Here is an 18596-nt window from a genome sequence, read left to right as displayed (position 1 = left end):
TCTTGTTCCTCTGTATACCTTCTCTATCAGATTGACATGTTGTTAACTGCAACAGTCCGTTAATCAAACTGTTGAATTATTTTTGATATCGGGAGTGATGCAAAGTTAGGAATAAAAATAAACGGTTTAGCTACTTATATTTAGTTTGAAACCATGTGTTCTGCTTCAACGAATGCACTGTTTTATCTAAAATTTTTATTTGGCCTGAGTGCCTCAATCAGGGCTAAATCAACAGTCCATCTCACTGATTACTTCATCACAAATAATCACCAGCCATTGAAATGTTTAATCCTCATACAATACAATACAATTATCTCTATCAAATCTAAATTTCTTGAGATAAATGCTCCTAGATTTCATAGGTTTTATTCCGACTGTTGCGACAGTCATATCAAAACTGGACTATTCATATCAATAGTCGTTAAACTGGACTGTTAATATATGATAAGTCTTTAAGGCCGTATCATTAATTTGAAGTGCGCTATGTTTTGCCTTGCTTTGATTTGATTTGTCATATAATTACTCCATATCTTCATATAATTTCCAAATAAACGAATATATTTCCATTGTTATGTTAAATGACATCAGCAAAAGCAAATAGACACAAACTACTACTACACTAATGTGTTTAGGATGGTTTAAGAGGTTGGACGCCGATTGATACGAAAACTAGATTTCATGCAATCATTTTCTTTCTTTTAAATCGTTGCGAATTAATGCGCGAGTGTTCGACTCTGGACGAACGGTTAACGGAATTTTATCGGGTTAGTCTTTCTATAGCCGACTAGCTATTATATACCAGTCATTAAGCCGTAAGTAAATGCAACACAATTCAGAAGTTACTTGTGATGTTTAATTAATTGATGACAATTTACAAGTAAAACCAGGCCACTGAGACACCCGTAATGTAAAATGATATCATGCAAGATATTCATTATAAGCGTATTTAAGTCCTGATCTGAATGAATGTACCCAGTCCATTTTAGGCAATGAATCGAGACTTGGTTTCATCCCCGTCAGCGCTAGTACATGCTTGAGATTTTAGCCATTTTTGGTTTATATTTTGAACTCTGTAAAGAAGTTTTGTACATTTAAGCGCGAATGACGCACTGTGATGAACTATTGTACGAAATAACATATTAAATTCCAAAAGGAATACAAGTGTAGTAAAGATCAATTGTTGTTTTATTTTTTACCGATGATATAAAATAATTTAGGTTGTTATCCCCGAAGTAAAAATCCCCCGGTAAAATATTCCCAATATTTGATTTAAATTACATAAAAATCAACACAATTTGTTATGTTCCAAAAAACTCAAATCATAGATTCTAGATTTTATTGCACTTCTATTAACTGGAGATAGTAATGATGTATAGATGTACAATACGATGACCAAACGTTTGAAGAGGAATAATTACTGTGGTTAGATACACGTCTCGTTCTTGGGATACGAATCGGTTGATTGAATACGGTCATTTAAACTACTGGCTAATTTACAGTGGTGACTATTGAAACGATTAATCGAAGTGCCCTTGTAATCAAGATAGATTCCTGTTGCGTAAAAATAACTAATTTTCAAGCGACCACTTTCTATATACCGGTATTGGTTAGCTCTCGGTTAGCCAGTTTTACCATACAGACTGAAACTAGATGATTGAATTAAATCTTTGAATCAAAATATTGTCACTGGAGTAAATAGATATTCCTAACTATAACACTTTCAGCAGTGATCATATTTTACATGTAAGTTGAAGGTATTACTGTCATCTAAAGTTAATAAGGTACTAGAATCGCAGAATCTTAGTAGTTCAAAACCAACATAAAAATGAAAAAACGAGAAAATATACAATATCCGTGTATGGTGAATAACGAGAGAAATCCCACAATGAATTCAGCTAAAAATCAGATGTTCTACGAGCAATGTTTCGGCTACTGCTATTGGCCATCATCAGGCCCCGTCAACATGAAAATATTGATACGTAAATCAAATCCATATCATGAGCATAGTCATTATTGTACAAATGAAATTAGAAAATTCGACAAATTAACAGTTCAGTAATACTAAAATAATGCTGAAAGCTTTCGCACAGTTCACATCGCTCACAAGCAGCTCGCAAGTAATTAAAAAGAGTTCATCGCACAATCAAAATATATTACAAGCTCGAAGTTAAGATATTCTAATTCAAATGTTCATTACTTCTACTTCATCACTTCTGAGAACAGAGTCCGTTTTACCCCTAGGGATATGATTAGGGTAAGGTGAGGTATCATATAGATAGTTAAAACATTCGCATGGTTTTCACCCAGTAAACACAAGGACCAAATTATGACGTGGAAATGACATCGAAATACAGACGTTGCGGTTATAAATGTATATTTGACGTCAATATGACGTTACTGTAATTTCGACCGAATTTTGACGACTAGATTTTGTTTTATTCTCGACGTGAATTTGACAAAATCACCTAAAATATTTTTTTAAACTACTGCAATAAAAGAACCCACAATAAGCCTTTTATTCGATTGATATAACCTTTATTTTACAAAAAAAGATAAAATCATCGTTTAATTATTTCGCGGAGATAGCAAGGACTCGAACCCAACGTGCACCGTCACGAACATCCGGGCAACTACCTGGATCGAACGTCTGTGAACTAACCCACTGTACACACCACCCCGCTGAAAAGCCGAAAACTGGGAGAATGTGTCTCGAAGAAAAGGTTCGTTTTTTACTTCTTTTACATGTATAACCATTGATCTAGCTATCGTCGGTGATATTATTTATACGTCTACATACTATTAAGGTAGCGTAGGTGATAACGTTACTGTCGATTGACACAGTATCAAGGCCTTAAAATCGAGATGCAGTACGCAAAAACCGTAAAGTTTCCCAAGTCTCCCTTTCTTTCTAACGCATGCGCATTAGTTAAGTGTTGGGAAATCCTCTAAGTCCAGAAATCGGTCGAGTGCGCCACAGGCACTCGTCGATAGGCTTGGACACGTGGAGCCGCCAGCGGCCATTATCTTTTTAAACGTATCAGTACTCCAACAGAAGCAAGATAAATGTTTTTTCTCAGATTTATTGCAGAATAACCACTCAAAACCAGATACATTATCAATAACCCCCAGGAACTGTATCCCAAGCCCATCAGCGAGTGCCTGTGAGTGCGCGTGCATCACTACATGTGTGTATTTTTCTGAACTGAGTCATGTCAGTACCATGAAATGAACCTGCTGTGTGAACTTTTGCAACTTTTTTAACGCGGCAAACAAAATGAAGCAGCGCGACTGAGATAATCAAAGTTCATGTCGTAATGCTTGAAATACGATCAGTAATTTTCGGGATTCGAACCTAATAGCTTATAAGGCGAACCAGCGACAATAAGATACATATTTTTTTCGGGATTCAAATCTAATAGAAACTACAGCGACTTGTCATTACTAAAGTTCACATGTAGTGACGCACGCGCACTCTGCCGATTTCTCGACTTAGAGGATTTCCTAGCACGGACGTGCGCATGCGTTAGCTAGAAACAGAGACTTGGGAAACTTACGGTTTTTGCATGCAGTACTACTAACAGAACACCGATGATAGATGGCAGCACAATTCTTTTTGACAAGCTTTGGAACTTGAATTAGAAAAGATCATTTGTGGTTGTGTTGTGGAATTGTTTTTGAATGAATACGCCGGGTAATACTATACAGTGGAACCTCGTTATAGCGAACTCTGATACAATGATTCATCGGATATAACAAATATAGAATTTCGTCGCACATAAGAAAATTCAATTAATTTCATACTGGATATAACAAACTATCGGTTATAATGAACAGATTTTCTGGTCCCGTGAAGTTCGCTGTAACAAGGTCCCGCTGTAGTAATATGTAGCAGTATAAAATCATAGTTAACTATAGCCTAGGCCTACCTGGTAATGGTAATTTTAATCAATTTATTTTCATAATGGGCTACAGGAAATTTATGGCCTTCGATGCATAGATTTGGACTGAAATGAGTAGAATATCAAGCTATTGGTCATCCTCAGTTTTATGCATAAGGTTTTTAGGTCAGGGTGTGTTGAAACTGATTTTGGCAGATCAATGCAAGAAATAAGCCTATGATTTTTTACCTTCGTTCAATGCAACCGAAAGTCAGTATAAGCTTCTGTCATCGTCATTTACTGTTTGTACTTCAATCAGATTTTCATTAAATTTCGTAGGAGTGATCTACTAACAAATGGTGACAAAGTTACTGAATGGATTTCAAATATTTGTACCCCTCAGGGCGTAAGGGTCAATTAGGCATATTTCAAAATTCCAAAAGAAAAATTGTTTGAAAATAAAATTGCTGTATTAGATCAGCTCAAAATTTTTTTTTATAGTTAGAATGTCTGTTCATCACAGTAATCACAGTAATCGTTGGTGATATATAGCTGGACAAGTTAGACAGGAACTACAGCTAGAGGAAGATAATATTCAGTTTTCTTCACCTTCCGCTGAGTCATCATATCAAGCTAGTTCTTCTGATTCTGTATTGGATCGAGAGACTTTACTTTCTGATGATATTCGAATAGAGAATGGAAGAGAAGCCGTCGCTCATTACTCTGATATTTCTACTTCTGAGGGCAGTGATCCGGATTTTAGCCTAGGCCTATCTTCCAGTGATGATGATGAAGGGCCTAATGATATTGCTCTCCGAAATGAACTGGCCACGTGGGCTGTTGAAAACAAGACAACACAATATTCTTTGAATCAGTTGTTGTCTATCCTTAAAGCACATGGCCATGATTTACCGAAAGATTGCCGTACAATACTAAAAAGACCTAGAAATGTTGAATCTTTTCATAAGTGTGGTGGACAGTATGTGTATTTAGGCATAGAAACCAATGTTACCAAGTGTTTGGCTGATAATATACAGTTTGTCAATGAAAATGAGATTATTGAATTAAAAGTGAATGTTGATGGTCTACCGCTGTTCAAATCGAGCAAGAGCCAGTTTTGGCCTATTCTTGGATATTTTGCAGAATTTAATCCTTTTATTATTGCATTGTTCTTAGGGAATTCGAAACCTAATGATGTGCATGAATACCTATATGACTTTCTTGAAGAATTCAATAACCTGAAAATATCTGGTATCCTGTACTCGGGGAAAAACTTCAGATTCAATATAAAAGCCATAGTTTGTGATGCACCAGCACGATCTTTCTTGAAATGTATAATTGGCCACAACGGTTACTATGGATGCGAAAGATGTAAAATACGTGGTCATTGGAATGGACGTGTTGTATATCATAGCTTGCGCTTACACACATTAAGAACCGATGAGAAATTTAGTGACTATAAGTATAATGTTCACCAAACTGCGCGGTCACCATTAATTGATTATGGTATCAGTTGTATCTCTACATTCTGTCTTGATTACATGCATCTTATATGTCAGGGTGTAGTTAAGCGGATATTGTCATTTTTAAAGTCTGGTCCCAGAATATGCAAACTATCCAATTTACAAGTGGAACAAGTTTCTCTAGTTTTGGAATCATTCAAAAATAAATTTCCCAGTGATTTTGCCAGACAACCACGTGGACTAACTGAGCTAGATCGATGGAAAGCCACAGAGTTGCGTCAGTTTGTTCTATATTCTGGTCCAATCTCATTACGTGGCGTGCTAAGACCTGGCCATTATAAACATTTTCTCTGTTTAACAGTTCCTCTTTTTATCATGTTGAATCCTGACGATGCTCAAAGGAATGAGTTATTACCATATGCTAAACAGCTTCTGGATTATTTTGTAAAAAAATGCCCAATGTTTTATGGCACCACTTTCTGTACGTACAACGTTCACACATTAATTCATTTACATGAAGACGTGGAACACTTTGGCTGCTCCCTTAATGCTATATCTGCATTCCCTTTCGAGAATTTTCTGCAGATTTTGAAAGGGCTTGTACGCAAATCCCAGTCCCCACTAGTTCAAGTTGTAAAAAGGCTTCGGGAAAGTGAAATGAACAATGCATGTTTATACAGAACGAAAAAAAGACAATCGCCCAGGATATCTGATGATGACAAAGATAGTGTATTTTTGTTGAATAGTTCTGAGTTTGCTATTGTCAAGGAGATTCGCCATGATACTTGTATGTGTAATGTTATTAAGATTAGACAGATGGAAAGTTTCTTTGATCAGCCGTGCGATTCAAGAATTGTGAATATTTACTTCATAGCTAATTTGGAGCAGGGGATTAGGAGAGGTCTCATCGAAAAAAAAAGATTTGAAATCCAAGGCAGTATGCCTACCAGTACCTGATGGAGGTTATGTGATTGTTCCATTATTACATGGATTACAGTAATCATAAAGGTAGATTTGGTGAGTGAAGTGCAGTGTGTAGTGCTTTTCTCTAAGCGACCATTCACGAATTACAACCTGTCTGTGTTGTGAGAATCTGAATTATAGTTAAGCATTAAAAGGATAGAAATTGTTGAAAAACGATCTGAGTTAAAGGGGAACTGCAGTGCCAAAACTATAATTTGCTATTCATTTCTACTCTTGTTGTTGTTTAGCATAATGCTAGTTAAAATTTCCAATTCTCCCTAATTAACCCATACACAACAATTTTAATACTGTTATCGGCAGAATTTAAGGCAGAGAGAGCCGCCATATTTAACCTCCAAAGCGAGGCTTGTAAACATTGATGACGTATCCCGGCCCATCACATGCGGGAGTGTGTACACAAATACATACACTCATAGAAGAACTCAGTTGAAAATCCCGATTTAAACACTCCTGTTGGGCTTTCAGTGTCGTCTCTGATTTTATTTATCTACCCACTGTGTGAGACATATCCAAATAATTGCTGATGCAGCATTATGCTGCATTTTAGAACTGTTGTTTGACTTCAAATGATGAAAACACTATGAATAGCAGCAGTAACACATATCGCAGTTGGGCCGGAATACGTCACAGCTGAGAGAAAGCGTCTGCTACGCAGAGAAAATGGCGGCGGCCAGGAACTCTACGAAAAACTTTTTTTTTGCAAAACTATTAGATAGAATGTTTTTCTGTTTTCGCGAAAGTGTATTTATAGAGGTTTCAAATGCATATAGATATCAAAAACTTTTCACTGCAGTTCCCCTTTAAAAACGTCCAAATGCACAAATAGTGGGACCTCGTTTAACCCGTTCAGTGCTGATTAATTAACACGCTCCAAAAGTGGTTGAGATAATTAGAAATTTTTTTCTAATTCTCCAGTGTATAACGGGCATACCACTTAGTGCGTCTTCACAGTGGTGCGGTGTATCATTTGTTACTAATATTTTACTATGTTTGACAGTGCTGCCATTTTCCAATAGAAAAAACAAATTACTTATGACATCAATGCATCACGATGCGGTTAGCAAAGTCCATCACTGATTTATACACCGCACTGCAGTGTAGACGCACTGAGTGAAAGGGAACAAATTACAGGGGACTTTGTCAGGAATCGTTTCGTTGGTTTTCATGATTTGATAATCATACTACATGTACATCCATAAATCTATGTATATTATTATTTTAGCTCTGGATTTGTGCCGTCTGGCTAGAAGGGAAGAAAGAAATGGTGGGCACGGTGCCGGCCTGCTGGGTGGAAGAAAACATGTTAAGATGGCCTCCTGCAATAAATGCAGAGGAGGATTTCGAGAACCACACAGTTCCCGATTTTAAATGGAGGAGATTCAAAATCATAAAGATAAAAGTTAAATCCGGTATGATACTTTGACATTATATTAATTTCTGAAACATACCAATGAAATGATTCAACTTGCAGTAGGAAAGTCTAGTGTTTGAATGCTTGTTAATGAATTCATGGTGTTTTGAGCACGGCACTAATCTCTGTATCCAGGAGAGTTTGTGGTAGGACTGTAACCTGATCAAATAAACTTAGTGACTGCCCAACTTAAAGGTAGTTGGATGAATCCTACTAGTAGTTCTGCTCAGTTTTTAATTCATACGATTAGGAACTGTTTTTCTATAATAGGAAAATTTATGATACCCCATATTGCTCATGCTCTGAAAAATGCTTAAGTTTCTGTTTCAGAACTTGTTTTCTAATTTTATATTTGATACCTGTTTCAGCCAACAGGCAGCTCTGCGATAGTCAAGAAAATACAGACACTGAACCTGATGAAAGTCGAAAACGAAAGAAAATTTGTTACGAAGACTATGTAATGGAAGAAGATACGGGTAATTTAGCTTATAAATGTTGACGGTTAACGAAACCCAATTTTTCACCAAGAAGTTCATGTTCATAATACTGGTTCTCATTCAACAATCCAAAATTTCTTTTCAATGGCTCATGGAGAAAGAGATTTGGGGGAATTTATAGTTCATGGTCTATGATTTTCGCAATTAATTCAGAGCTGCCAACTTAAAGTTTAAATTTTCATCTTTAGTTGCACGCAATATCCTGCAATGGTCACAGAGTAAACATCTAAGAGATAGCAGTTTTCCTGCATTATGGAGTTGGTTAGGACTATATGGGATTGGCTATATATATCATAAAACCATTAAAATTGTACCTTCAGATCCATGTGAGGAAGGTAGTGCATCGTCTGGCGATGAAGAACCAGCTGAAGCGATCGGTGAGTATTGCGTTATCCAGTCTCAAGATTGAGTAATATAACATTTGATTTTTAGCGAACCTATGGTTCGCTTTTGCTATCACTAGCTGATGACGTCATGCTTCCAATTCATTTGCCTATTGCGAAAAATTTCAGTAAAACGGTGGCACACTTTTTATCTATAAGGTCCTGAGATCTGATTTTTTCATCAGTGGTGTCATATAGTATCTATTTTACGATCTAAACATTTCTTATAAATTTGAACTCGCGTTTTTGTGAAATAATCGAAAATATGCCAAAATTGAAGCAAATTGCCGATCTTTTCGTATACACGCGTTACTGTGAAATCAAAATAGACCCGGACTGCTAGTACTATAAAATTTCATACATTTTCACATAATTTTCGCTGAAAAAACTTCTAGATTTTCTCCCAGGCCTGTCTAAACGCAGGGGTCCCACTCGCACCTAACTCTCTAATTAACGTGGCTTGACCTTTGAACTATTGTTTCTTGGATATATCCAAGAAATATGGTAGCCTATTAGGAACATTTTCAAAATTAAGTGTGGATGTACCGAATGCATCTCCGTACACTGAGACACAGTGCGCGCAATTCAACCGCGCATTTCCTGGTTTATTCACAGGTGTATTTACACGGTATTTCTGCTCATTGAAGGTAAGATTTTCTATGAATATGATTGTCATTGGTCTAAAATGCTCCGAAATGTTTACTATAGCGAGATGTTTGTATGGGACGGACAGAATTGTAAAACTTCTCTCTATTTGTTACGATGATTGCAATTCAATGCAATTCAATTTTGACTTTATTGATCTTAAACATTGTTTTACAGATACTGAATAATAGGTCATTGATAATGAAATTATCAGATTGTTGGGCATTTCACCAAATGTGCATGTTGTCCCTGGACCCTGATTTCAGACATGTCTCCCATGTGCCTTATCACTTGAGAGCGTAGCAGTGCTTGTTAAAATTGTGGTTAGGTTGTAGCTATATATAAAGTACTGAATGATATTTCGTTTTTACTTTACTTTCAGAGGACATAGGTTTACCTCAACCTCCAACCGTATCCGCCTTTAAATTACCAGCCACACCGTTGCTGCGTAAGCAGTGTAGTTTCATTCAAATGCCTGATGCCCGCGAGCATTTGTCACGTCAAATTCGATCACTTTCATCTACATTGCTCAGTACACCGTCCGTGAAAAACCGAAAGACCGCCGAGTCCGAGCAGTTTTCGCGTGATATTCGATCGTCTTCGCCGCTCAGTACACCGTCCGTGAAAAACCGAAAGACCGACGAGTCCGAGCAGTTTTCGAGTGATATTCGATCGTCTTCGCCGCTCAGTACACCGTCCGTGAAAAACCGAAAGACCGACGAGTCCGAGCAGTTTTCGAGTGATATTCGATCGTCTTCGTCGCTCAGTACACCGTCCGTGAAAAACCGAAAGGCCGACGAGTCCGAGCAGTTTTCGAGTGATATTCGATCGTCTTCGCCGCTCAGTACACCGTCCGTGAAAAACCGAAAGATCGACGAGTCCGAGCAGTTTTCGAGTGATATTCGATCGTCTTCGTCGCTCAGTACACCGTCCGTGAAAAACCGAAAGACCGACGAGTCCGAGCAGTTTTCGCGTGAAATTCGATCGCCTTCGCCGCTCAGTGCACACTGGAAAAACCGAAAGGCCGACGAGTCCGAGCAGTTTTCGCGTGAAATTCGATCGCCTTCGCCGCTCAGTGCACACTGGAAAAACCGAAAGGCCGACGAGTCCGAGCAGTTTTCGCGTGAAATTCGATCGCCTTCGCCGCTCAGTGCACACTGGAAAAACCGAAAGGCCGACGAGTCCGAGCAGTTTTCGCGTGAAATTCGATCGCCTTCGCCGCTCAGTGCACACTGGAAAAACCGAAAGGCCGACGAGTCCGAGCAGTTTTCGAGTGAAATTCGATCGCCTTCGCCTACGTCTTGCCTCAGTACGCAGTCCTGGAAAAATCGAAAGGCTGACGACTGCGAGCAGTGGTTGCGTGAAATTCGATCACGTTCACCTAAGTTGCTCAGTACACACAGGAAAAATCGAAAAAGTGATGCCCGCGAGCAGTTGTTGCGTGAAATTCGAATGCCTACGTCGCTCAGTACACCATCCGTGAAAAATCGAATGGTTGCCGACCGCGAAAAGTTGTCGCGTGAAATTCGATCGCCTGTGCCGCTCAGTACACACTGGAAAAATAGAAAGGCTGACGACTCTGAGCAGTTGTCTCAAATGCAATCACCTTCGATGTCCTCCAGTAAATTCCGAGAAGACAGCATAGAGCCGAGTCAACGATCAACTGATCCATTCCCACTTCCTGATGCGAGTAAGTACATACAAATTTAAAAAAAAATTAAGTCATTGATAAATAATTGACTGAAACCCCAAAATTGTAGTCCGATTTAGTGCAGTTGTTTTGAACAATAGGCTAAGAATAATATCTACCTGAACAAATGATGTATGATTAATTATTGGTCTCAACAATAGACAGGATGTTATTTAAAAAGAATCCAGGGAGAAACACACTAGATAATTGGAAGGTTATATATAACAAAGCACTGTTGGTCTAGGGGTCTGATGAGTAGTAGTGTGATCTGTGTGCATTTTTGGCCAGCACACAGATATCACAACAATCATTTGTCAGTCAATTAAATATTTAGTGATGTTTAATTTGTCAGTCAATTAAATATTTAGTGATATTTAATGCGGCATTATTCCTGTTTACTGTATTTAGTTTTGTGGAAAAAAATAGTTTAAATTCAGGTACATTTTGTTATTCCAGAATTTCAGAAGAAAGTACTTCACAACCTTATGGAAATCAAAGATCTGATTTGTCGACGAAATCGGGAAACCGTTGAACCCATTGAACAGGTTGACACGATAGAAGAGCTGCAGGAATTTGAAGACAAATTAGAAAAAGAAAGTTCAGAAAAAGAGAAGTTGGTAAGTGACGAACAAGGCAATATAGTTAACTCTATGGATTTTTCAATGCTAATTTTCCCTTGCTTAAGATGAAAAACGTGGTTAATTTAAAAAAGGAACCATTTAACTTATTTGTGATTTGGATTTTACTAATTAAGAGAAGTTGAGGCATTCAGTAGTCAGAATAATTCAATAAAAATATGTTGGTTTGTGTAGAATTACATACAGTTAAGGCTTACATGTTGTTCAATCACATTCCAGCTCGGGCAGTTAGAGAACATAGGCGGTGCCCATTTTGCAGATTTCATAAGAAGGGCTTTGCAGAGGTAAGAATCTACACACATGCAAGAGCTATAATAAAATGATTTAATTCTGCAATTTTGAAAGAAAATCTCATCATAAACCTTTCCCTATTTTTCCCTAATATGACTCAAAAATCGTGTAACCCTAAAATCACTAAAAAAAAGTAGTGCGATCCTATACTTATGTACATACAATTAAAAACCTTTATTTCTATTTTTTTAAAACCTTTTATATTTATGTATAGGTGGACTTATAATAATGATATAGAAATCTCGATTAAGCTGATGAAAAAGTTTGACCGTAGATGGGCCCTATACGCCAATCCCTTTAGAACTTTTATCATTATTTTCATTGTTAAAACCATAATATCTATTTCAAGGCACAGTCAAAATTAAGAAGTACTTTTTTCTCGAGTATTCTGAAAATACTTCATTGCTGTAAAATGAGGATTGAAACCTGTCAGTGACCTGGTCTTTGCAAAGGTTGCATGCCTACTGATAACCGAATCATTTTTACTGTTGATTAAATGTTGTTATTTTTTCATCTTTCTAGGTTACTCACAAACAAGCTCATGTCGCATTTTAACATGCATGGAACGAGGGGGAAATTTGGTTTTACGCTCCTCAAGTTATATGCCATTCTGAAAGGTAATATAATTGTTATTAAAAAATTGGATCATTCATTTATTATGTACGCATAAAATTTGAATTTTTCAACCCTTCTGTACGCAAAATCGGCCATTTTTTTCATATACATTAAGCGTTACAATTACACAATTTCACTTACCCCTCCCCTAATGCGTACGTAATAAATGAACGACACATATGGGAATAATTCCCTTAATCTAGGTAAATTCCTTTTGTACAAATACCCCAATTTAAAAGTCATCCATGGAAGAAATATGCCAATTGGGATATTATCTGGGCAATTGTTACATCGGTGTGTTTCTTTATATTGGCAACTTTTTATGCTGCCTGTCATGTCCACACATTTTTCGCGGTTTACATTGAAACTATGGTACACAAAATACTCAAAATATCATGCCACTGCAGACGAGCTACCCATTTGATTTACTTTCAATCATATTCTCAAAATGTGCTGGAACTGCCTGATGCATACCATTTGCATTCTAATAAGTAACGTTTAGGTAGCAAAGGTGCTTGCTTCACTTGGTTTCTTTAGCATGGGTTCTAATTGTATTCAAGTAAAGATATATTGATTGCTTTGTTTTCACTGAACTTTTTTTTATTGTAGAAAGTGCACTCAAATTGTTTGTTGGTACAGAATTTAATTTCGACGAGGTCTGCGCAACCCACCTAAAAAATGCGCCCGACAGAAAAGGTGGAATTAAAAGAGGTCGCGACGTAGACTAAAAACTATTCTTGAATAATCTGATTCAAAGTTTGAATCAGGACTTTCTTTGTATTGTATTTCGTTTATCGTCGATATCATTAACCCTTAGGTGCCTGAGGGGTCCGGCCTGTAAATCCGCTAATGTGCCTGAGCATTCCTATTGTTTCTATGAATGACGAAGACGACTGATAATGAAATTGCTATTACTTTTTTATTTTTGGTGCTACAGTATTCAACCAAGTATCAAATTAAAGGTATTTTCTAGCATATTTAGAATCCATTGTCATAAATTATACATCTAGTAATGGGGGCCAGCTAGAAAATTTCAAACACCCACCTCAAAATATGGTTAAATTTATTTGGTGAAATTCTGAAAATGGAACTCTCTCTTTAGTAAAGTATCTTGCCCTTATCAGAATAATCAATTGCAGGTGATTCCATAGACTGTTTCTAACAACATATACAAAATCAGGGCAAAAGACTTCAAAATAAAAATGTTAAAGCAATTTTTCCTCAGAATCCAGATTTCAAAATTTTGCACGCACTGAAATGTCAGAAAATCAAAATTGAAGTTACCAACAAGTTTTATTCATTTTAGCTTATAAATGTGTGCAATTACAACCTATAATATTCCTTAGTTGTCTACTCTCCTCCTTCCTCTCTGAACTGATTTTCGCTATATCCTCATTTTCGGTATCAGTGTTCGTAATAGTCATTAATCAGGGCTGTTTCCGCTGTTATTTTGATTAGAATAGTCACCTTCTAAGTTGCTATCACCTGCCCCTTCAGAATTTCCGGAGTCCTCATGACTAGCTTCGCTTGGACTCCGTTTAAACACACTAAAAAGATTTTTTTTCATGCACGATTCGTCATTTAGACATTTACTTCCGTGTTAGTTCTTATTTTAACCACCGATGGCAGCACTAGCTGGTTGGTAGTTTTATCGGTTCCACCTTAAACTTGCAGGCACCGATCGGCGCTTAGCGCCGTTTTTACGCATTTTGGCGCCCCTAGGCACCAAAGGGTTCAATATACATTTTTCATTGCTTTTGACAATCTAATCCTATTATGATTATGCTTGGTTCACACACACGATTTTTCGTCGAGGAATCGAGCAACTCGCAGTCGAGCATAACTATTTTGAAGTGAGTCATGTGTGTGAACGAAAAATCTGCTCGATTTTCCTTGACACAACTCTTGTCTCGACTTGTTGAGAAAAATAGAACAACCAATCAACATGCAGTATATTCGCGCGCATTTTAGCTTCCTTTCTGATAAGAGAGGACAATATATTTCTACAATAAAAGAATAAAACTTTGATAAAATCTCATCAAATTAAACTTGTGTCTCTCAGATAGTTGATAAATGAGACTGGATCCTCTTTGATTTTTTGTGTCAGGTGTTTCCAGGATCCTGACACCCGGTGGGATATCCATGGTTGCTGAACCACTGAAGTCATTTTGACATCTTATTCGCAGTTTTATGATTTCTTGTTAAATCCATCTCTGGGTTATACACTGCTGTATCTCCGCCCAGCTGGAGTTGTGTGAATTATGTTGTGTGTGAACAAACATTTCGACACAACTTCTAACTGGGTCAGAAGTAGAGACTCAATTTCTCTTCAAAAAGTCGTGTGTGTGAACCTAACATTATTCCAATGGAAAAAAAAACTCGCAAAATAAGTTGTGTGTATTTTTATGTTTTTATTTTAGCCCACTTGGGACTTTAGTCCCAGCGGGCTATTGTGTTCACTTTTCGCCCGTAGACGGAATCCAGTTATATTGGGAAGTTTTGAAGACGCTTCAATGGATTGTTTTAATCTTTGGTTTATACATGTATCTACCCTAGATACATGTTTTGCCCGAAAACTGGCCCAATCAGAATCAAGATGGCAAACTGGCAGCCATCGTTGTTCGCCAAAATCAGCACTTTTTACACATTTTTGAAGTTTTCAAGGGGAATTTTTAAAACGCTTGGATCAATTATCTCGATCTTTCACATATATTTGTATCTCCCTATGGTGCACCAGCATAAGAAAAAGAAAAATTGGGTTGATTGGACCCAAGATGGCCGTCGTGTGACCTTTTTTGTGCCCAAAAAGGTCATTTTTGCCCCAAATTCCGAGACCTGTAGTTTCCGAATGGTTTGCCATTTTTCATTGAAATTCGTGATGAACTTTGAGAAGAACTCTTAAACATATCAGACAGATTCTTTGATCAGTCAAGCGTGACGCAATCGGCAGCCATCTTAGTGTCATCAGTTCTCATTTGTAAATGAAAAAAGGTTTTTCGCGGAAAATATCGACAGGTTTTGACTTTTAGTCTTGATAGTTGATAAATAGTATCACTACTAGAGTATCTATGATTGTGGTGAGTTTTAAGGTCATTGCCTTCTTAAAATGTTCACCAGGGGGTGTTGAATATTGAAATTTTCTGTTGAGCATTTCAAACCACTTCCCAAGTGGGCGTGGTGTCCCTGGACCGCTAGTTAAGTTAAACAGTTAGGCTAGTCATTTTAAGTCATTAAATGGTACCTACTGTCCAGCCTAAAAAGGCACTAGATTTTCAATAAAAACTGTATTGTCCATCTTTGATTTTTTGGGGAAGTCCCCTATAGTTTAGCTTTGAGCATTTTGCTCATAAGAGCACCTGTATATCTTACGAAACGTTGTCTGCATTTGCCGCTGGGCTGTGTCTCTTTATTTGTATATAATGGTTAGATAACTTTTAAGATTTTAAAATTAAAAGTGTTCATTTGTTTCATTTTAAATATCAATTGTTCGTTCTATTTTAGTAGGAAATTGATTGAATTCCTCCTCTCCTGACGTACACATTGGATGTGAAAGGCGTACGCTTAAATTGTGTACGCCTTTCACATCTAATGTGATGGGGCCTTTTTTGTTCATATTCTTTGTTGCCCTTTCTGGTATCTTGAAAAGGAGTTTGAATGATATCTTCAGGACATCATTTATAATTGTCTAGAATTAGTCGTCCGATGACATCTTCCTGATTTGCAAATATGACCAGTTGGTGATCTTATTATGATGTCACATCAATACATCATTTTGATATCTTTAAGACATCCACGTGTTTACTGGGCAGCGACTTCGTTGGTCTAGTGGCATGATGCTGCGCTCGTTATTTCCTGGCCCGGGTTCGAGTCTCGCTCGAACCGCTTAATTTCTCTAACTCTGTCCTCCATACTTTCCTTGAATTTTCTAAGTCGCGCACCTCTGTGTAATCCGTAAATCAGCCAATCCGCGACGGTCTTGTACGGTACAATAGCGGAAATAAATACTCATCCGGTATACGGTAAAATATCCAATGCTATTTTTCGAGTTTCGGCGGGATTACAGATATCATTCGGCGTTTCAGCGTTTAGCGGTTACCCCATACTACAGATATAGTCAACTGTCTACCTGTGCACTCTGTTTACCTGTGTCCGTCGATACATAACTCTCTCTCACTCTATCTCTCTCCATCCTCAACTGTCTCCCTGTTTACCTGTCTCTGCCTGTCGCTGCATAGCTCTCCCCTGCCCTGCCCTGCCCCCCCCCCTCTCCCTGGGCCAACCGCAGCTTCAAATTTGCTATCTATATCGCCGTTATATCCACTGAGTCATGTATGGTACAGTATACCAGCCGCTGTGTCCATTTAAAAAGCTTTCAATTTAGCGCTACTTTGTTCAGAAAACCTGACTTCAATTCACCTCGTGACCTGGATCGATTTTTATTTATACACTATAAATTTCGACGCACGAGCTTTCGCTATAGAAAGCTTCAATGTATAGAAGCCTAGTCTTAAGAACTACCAAGTTTCAAAGAAATGTGTTCCATTATATGGTGGCTGATAAGGGCCATAGCGTAAAATTCCTGGTATGTAAATGAGGGCACCAGAACGCCAGAACGCCAGAACGCCAAAACGAAAAAAAATGTCCAATTTTCTCTAAAAGTTCGTTTTCTAAAACGATTTAGGTTTTAGAGTCCATGGTTATATGAATATCTTCCCAGGTAACATTTTTATGTTGAGGAACGTTGCCAAATAGTTTTCCCCGACATCGACAACGTTACAAAAAAACGGGATTATTACGCGATGAGGGTTATTACGAGGGTTATTACGCGATGCACTAACATGCAGTTTCTAATGCAGCTATCAATCAGTTATCAATATAGTACAGCACATCGGCTGCCTTGTCTATTTCTAAAGCTTTGGGATTTGCTCTACTTATGTTTACACAAGGTGACCTCAATTCACCGATAAGGAGCGACGTGACCTGGATCGATTTTATTTATACACCCGCCAGCGAGTCGAACAAAAAAACAGGTGCCTCGGGTTGCCAGGACTACCAGACATATACAAGCCGTATAAGCTTCACTCATTTGCAATGTAGTCTGAGTAATTTGCAGTTATCTCTCATCGTTATACTGATTGTAAAAGTGTGTTTCATAGTTTCACATGATTTATTGGTATATCTCTGCTATTAAAAACATGTAGTATTTCCATAATATAGCAGCTCAACATAATCCTGTTTACGATATTTTCAAGTTTGCGTATCCCAATCCACCGGTACTCGAAATACACCGAATCGGAAAACGCAAAACGCCTAATTCCTAGAAAATGACCTAATTTCGTAATTGCACCATCTACTGAGACTCACAATCCAACTCATCAACGGAACATTTTGAAAATACATGTGTTTTACGCTTCACGAAACGAGACTACCACTCTAAGAAACTTCATTATAGGACGATGATATAGAATGTCCGCCGTGCAAGCAATTAATTACATAACGCCATAGAAGTGTAAACTGAAACAGTTTACACTTCTATGATAACGCGAAAAAAAACGCCGCGGTTATAAACCGGCTTTCTTGAATTTTGAAACAGGAATGCATAAATATGGTACAACCTACGCTCGTAGGTACAACGCACACAAAGACTGATAAAATAGCCTTTCTCAAAATTATCCTCCAAAACTGTTCACAACCACGCTAATGTGAACCTACCGAACCAATGAGAGACTAAATAATGTCCAGCCCCTGAACTTCCTTGAACAAAAAATAATAAACTATATGTTCCATATAAAAAATATGATGTCTTTTATTATCATAATACCTAATATGAAATAATTAACATAAGTCTTAAAATGAAATAATAACACAGATAAGCCTGTGTAACCAAAGACAGTAGAAACGAAGATGGAACAGGCGGCGCTCCACGCACTCCGACGTGAACTATGTAGCGTTGCGTACATAGTTCACGTAGGGATTTAGGTCAATTTCTTGGGTGTTACTTGAATTAGGCGTTATGCGTTTTCCGATTCGGTGTTTTTCATTAGGCGTTTTTCGTACCGCCAATCCACGGCTGTACAACTCGGCAACTCGTTATGTTAATG

General features: G+C 37.7%; 1 protein-coding gene across 1 annotated transcript; it reads left to right on the top strand.

The window, feature by feature from the left end:
- The first annotated feature begins 10840 nt into the window (after positions 1-10840).
- On the top strand, positions 10841-13361 carry LOC141914288 (uncharacterized). Its single transcript, XM_074805571.1, has 5 exons — positions 10841-10951; positions 11408-11568; positions 11809-11873; positions 12403-12497; positions 13105-13361. Exons 1-5 carry the CDS (start codon positions 10858-10860, stop codon positions 13221-13223), a joined length of 534 nt encoding a protein of 177 aa, XP_074661672.1. The 5' UTR covers positions 10841-10857; the 3' UTR covers positions 13224-13361.
- Positions 13362-18596: the final 5235 nt, after the last annotated feature.

The sequence above is a fragment of the Tubulanus polymorphus genome, chromosome 12, assembly GCF_964204645.1.
Source record: "Tubulanus polymorphus chromosome 12, tnTubPoly1.2, whole genome shotgun sequence".
Taxonomy (NCBI): Eukaryota; Metazoa; Nemertea; class Palaeonemertea; order Tubulaniformes; family Tubulanidae; genus Tubulanus; species Tubulanus polymorphus.
Note: the sequence above shows the minus strand (reverse complement) of the source record. Positions and strands in the feature narration are given on the sequence as shown.